At 40.5% G+C, this 4,134-nt stretch overlaps 1 protein-coding gene across 1 annotated transcript in view; it reads right to left on the bottom strand.

Annotated features, from left to right (window-relative positions):
* Positions 1 to 4,134, bottom strand: part of LOC118420009 — a 10,225-nt gene that overhangs the window by 5,940 nt on the left and 151 nt on the right. The window contains exons 1-4 of the mRNA XM_035826713.1: positions 4,000 to 4,134; positions 3,064 to 3,199; positions 2,447 to 2,543; positions 2,208 to 2,334 (exon numbers count right to left, since the gene is read on the bottom strand). The exon at positions 4,000 to 4,134 is cut by the window's right edge and continues 151 nt beyond it. Coding sequence (XP_035682606.1) covers positions 2,208 to 2,334; positions 2,447 to 2,543; positions 3,064 to 3,199; positions 4,000 to 4,134 — 495 coding nt within the window. The remainder of the gene's footprint in view (positions 1 to 2,207; positions 2,335 to 2,446; positions 2,544 to 3,063; positions 3,200 to 3,999) is intronic.

The raw sequence follows: 4,134 nt of genomic DNA, 5'->3' as shown, positions 1-4,134 counted from the left end.
GTCTGTACCCCAGTAGTGTCATTGTCCTACGGATACCCGGCACCTTGACAGCAATGCGTGGATGCGGGACAGCTCACTTGCCATGTACATTTTTGTGGATATCACAGAGAATCACTGACTGCCAGAATGGGCACACCTGACATGTTGATGTCTGTTACAAAGTTTGTGAAAGTGACTTATTGGAGGACTGAGTCAAACGAGTAATGGCAACATATATAAGCATAATTAAAGTGGATGCACCCACTCTGATAGACACTGAAGCTGATTTTTTAAACATTTTCAATAAAGTATTTGCGTGATCAATACTGACATAGCTTTGTTTGATTCTTTGCCCCACAAAACATGGAGATGGACGCCGAAATTTATTTTGATACCATGTTTGGTTACTGAGATATTAACGAAAACAAGATTTTCCGTAATAACCGCCTTAATTTGCATATTATATGCCTATTCAGCACAAATTATTGGTGTAATCATTACTGAAATGGCTTAATCTGATTCTTTACCCCTCAAAACATGGGGATAGACACCAAAATCAATTTGATACCATGCGTGGTTACCGAGATATTGACAAAAGCAAGATTTTCCGTAATAACCGCCTTAATTTCCATATTATATGCATATTTAGCCAAATTAGTGGTGTGATCATTACTAAAATGGCTAGATATGATTCTTTACCCTTCAAAACATGCGGATAGACACCAAAATCAATTTGATACCATGTGTGGTTACTGAGATATTGACAAAAGTAAGATTTTCCGTAATAGCCGTCCTAATTTGCATATTGTATGCATATTTAGCAAAAATAGTGGTGTGATCATTACTAAAATGGTTTAATCTGATTCTTTACCCTTCAAAACATGGGGCTAGACACCAAAATCAATTTGATACCATGTGTGGTTACCGAGATATTGACGAAAACAAGAATTTCCTTAATGGCCGCCTTAATTTGCATATTGTGCGGATTCCCCAAGGATGACAGAGTGGCATACTCCAGATTCTGATAGAGCACACCTCAGAGGTATAGAAACAGCAAAAAAACATTGTATGGACCGCATTGCAAGGTTACCCCAAAATCTGGGGTTTGGCAACCGGACTACTCGGAGAAATGTTAAAAACGTGCCAATGATGTACAATGAATTAACCTGAGATGGAATAATCAAGAACACAAAGGTTTATTATGTCTTGACTTATTTTTACGTTTCAAGAGAATAACATTTTAGTTTTCATGTTCTTAACCTGTAGATTGAGATTATGGAAGACTTATTGTCAATAGATCAAATCGTTTCACCATTGTATAACTTTCGATAATAACGCGGCATGATAATGATATTCATTTTGAACAAGTTACACGGCAAATTTGATTTAAAAAAACAGCAATTCAAACGTATGGGTTATCTTAGACTCACGCTGAGCCCTGTGCAGTGAACAAAATTGGATTTGTTTACAGCCTTGATTTCGTAATTTAAAATTGCGTGAGGCAAAAAGGTATGACTTAGTAGACAATAGAATACACAAAACGTAAGAAATTTCGTTCTTTATCTCTGACATTCGTTAAGTAATCTTTAAAGTCTTTGGCAGCTCATAAAAATTGCTGACCTTTGAGTTTTCTGTCGCGCTGAGAGCGCGCTGGCATCGCAGTAGAGATTCCACTAGAGCAGCTTTTTCTGCCATCGCGGCGCTCTCACGGCGATGGGGCGAATTTTCCATCGCCGTGAGAGCGCCGTGAGAGCGCCGTCAAGTGGAATGGGGGCCTAAGCGCCTATCGTAAGCGCCACATCACAAGCTTTGTAGCGCGCGAGCTGGCCCATTTGGTTGCAGCGCGGTAAAGTATGGTCACACCCCCGTCCGGACAATGAGAACGACCCGTCTTATCTACACCAGTACCAGATGTCATAAAGACCGGCATCATTCTATTTAACATCCCATCATTAATCATGCAAATGAGTCTACATTTACATAATCTTTGCATAGTAATGTTCACCTTTCAGTAACGCATGTCAAAAGGATGAAATTCTATCCAGCACACAGAAATTTGCATAATTTGCATCTCTCGATGCCATTCAACAACTAGAAGTCCACGACCCCATACCTCCGCCAAAACAAACAAACAAACAAACACACAAACACACACACACACACACACACACACACACACACACACAAAATCTACTCAAAATATAACCTTATTGGGGAAGGTAACTAACCATCGACAAATCCGACATATAAATTGAGTTGTTCGCTGCCCTCCGAGGAGTCAGTGGACAACTGGCAACCGTTACTGGGACAGGAAAAACGGTAGTACAGCCCAGTATAGCCACTGTAGACGTCAATCTGGAAAAAATAAAGTTACCAAACATCAGTAAGTTGTGAGTTAGTTTCAACGTTGATAAATACGTGTATGAATGGACTAAAATACTTTCAGGAGTAAGTGTACATAACTCACCCAGTCTAGTTTGAGCCAATCGCCCCCCGAAATGGTAAGTCGGAGCCGAGAAGGATCACCAAAACTGGAAGCGGCAAAGGCTCGGTTGTACTCAGTCCTTTGGTGTTGATCATGTGGGAAAATACAATTTCGTAAATTCATGAGTATAAGAGGATACTAATTTACATCAGGTTTGATTAAGCAGGGAAAGATGTACACTTATCTGTGCAAAGTACAACTCTAGAAGGACGTAGTTTTTATTGTATGAGCAATTCAGGTAAACTACTGCCTGCACCAAGTTTCAAGCATTTATTCGAATGGAATATAACATGGATTAAGGCTCCACAGGTGTTCCTCTGTATGATCTATTGCAAGACATAATCGTGTTAATACTACAACCAGGTACTTACTGCAGGATTAATGAACCATCCTGAGATGTGCATGTAGCATTGGTCCCTTTAACCACCAAATAAACCATTATATGAGCGAAGAGAATCCTCAACACGATGAGGGCGGCAGCCCAAACGAAGAAGAAGAGCTAGTGGAGTTAATGTTGACTGGTGTTTACAGCAAGACGCCCCCTCTTGTTGGTGAACGTCATTATTTGACAGTATGATAATGTACACCATTGTTCTTACCCATCCGCTGTAAGTCCGGATACCGTCGTTGTCACACAGACATCATCACAAACGTCAGAGAAGATTTCTACTGTCAGTGAATCAGTAGTCCCAGAATAATCAGCAGCATCCGTTGCAATAGTCAGGCCGTAACTCACTGTTTGATAAATCAAGCAACACATTGTTATTTCATCACATTGCATATCTACATATAAACTGGCTAATAGTGACCACATTCCAGTCATATGTCCTTTATTGCAATATAGTTACCCCATGCTGCCCATACAGGGAAGCCGTCTGCGTACAAAGAAAACTGTCACCCGTTAAACCTTCTGAGAAACTGACATATAACGTGTTTGTACAGTCGGCCATACGTGTTCAGTGTCTTCCATGACGTGAATCGTCTGTTTACTTGTTTTATGATGGGTACTTGTTTTATGGTCTTTTTCAGTGACAACTGACAAGCCAGCCTTTACCACTTTGACCTTTTGGATCGATTGGGCTGGTGAACGGTACTTCTTCACAGCAATAGATACACCTTCGTGTAGCCGTTTTCTTTTTAGACAGGGCTCTTTTTGACAAAGGAATATATGAGTGAGACCTGAAAACAATTCTGTGATGTGTGTGAGATGGACGCACCATTTCAATGTATAGTATCTAAAGCGGAGTGACCTTAAATAGTCACTATAACCTTTATCAATTATTTACACCTCACAGAAGAGAGTACATGAATGCGTGAAAACATAACGAATTTGAAGAATTTGATGAATGCAGTGTACGCTGAAGCTTTACTCCTGTGGACAGCAAATCAAGTACACCAACATGGTGCTTTATGTATAGAGCTTCCATATCAACATAACAGGCAGGTGTTTTAACACCTGCCTGTTATGTTGATATGGAAGCTCTATACATTATGCCATGACCATATAAACTAAATGTAATGTACTAAAGGCCTACCAGAAAATACTTGGACTTCGCACAGGGTCAGTATTCGGGAGGATCCAGGAAGACTGACGCCCACATAGCGACCCTTCATCCCCTGACAGGAGACGGAAATGGACGGCTGGTTCACGTCGATCTGATGATCACCGC

The sequence above is a fragment of the Branchiostoma floridae genome, chromosome 7 (genome assembly GCF_000003815.2).
Source record: "Branchiostoma floridae strain S238N-H82 chromosome 7, Bfl_VNyyK, whole genome shotgun sequence".
Lineage (NCBI taxonomy): Eukaryota > Metazoa > Chordata > Leptocardii > Amphioxiformes > Branchiostomatidae > Branchiostoma > Branchiostoma floridae.
The sequence above is the reverse complement of the archived record's forward strand: the minus strand, read 5'-3'. Positions and strand labels throughout refer to the sequence as shown.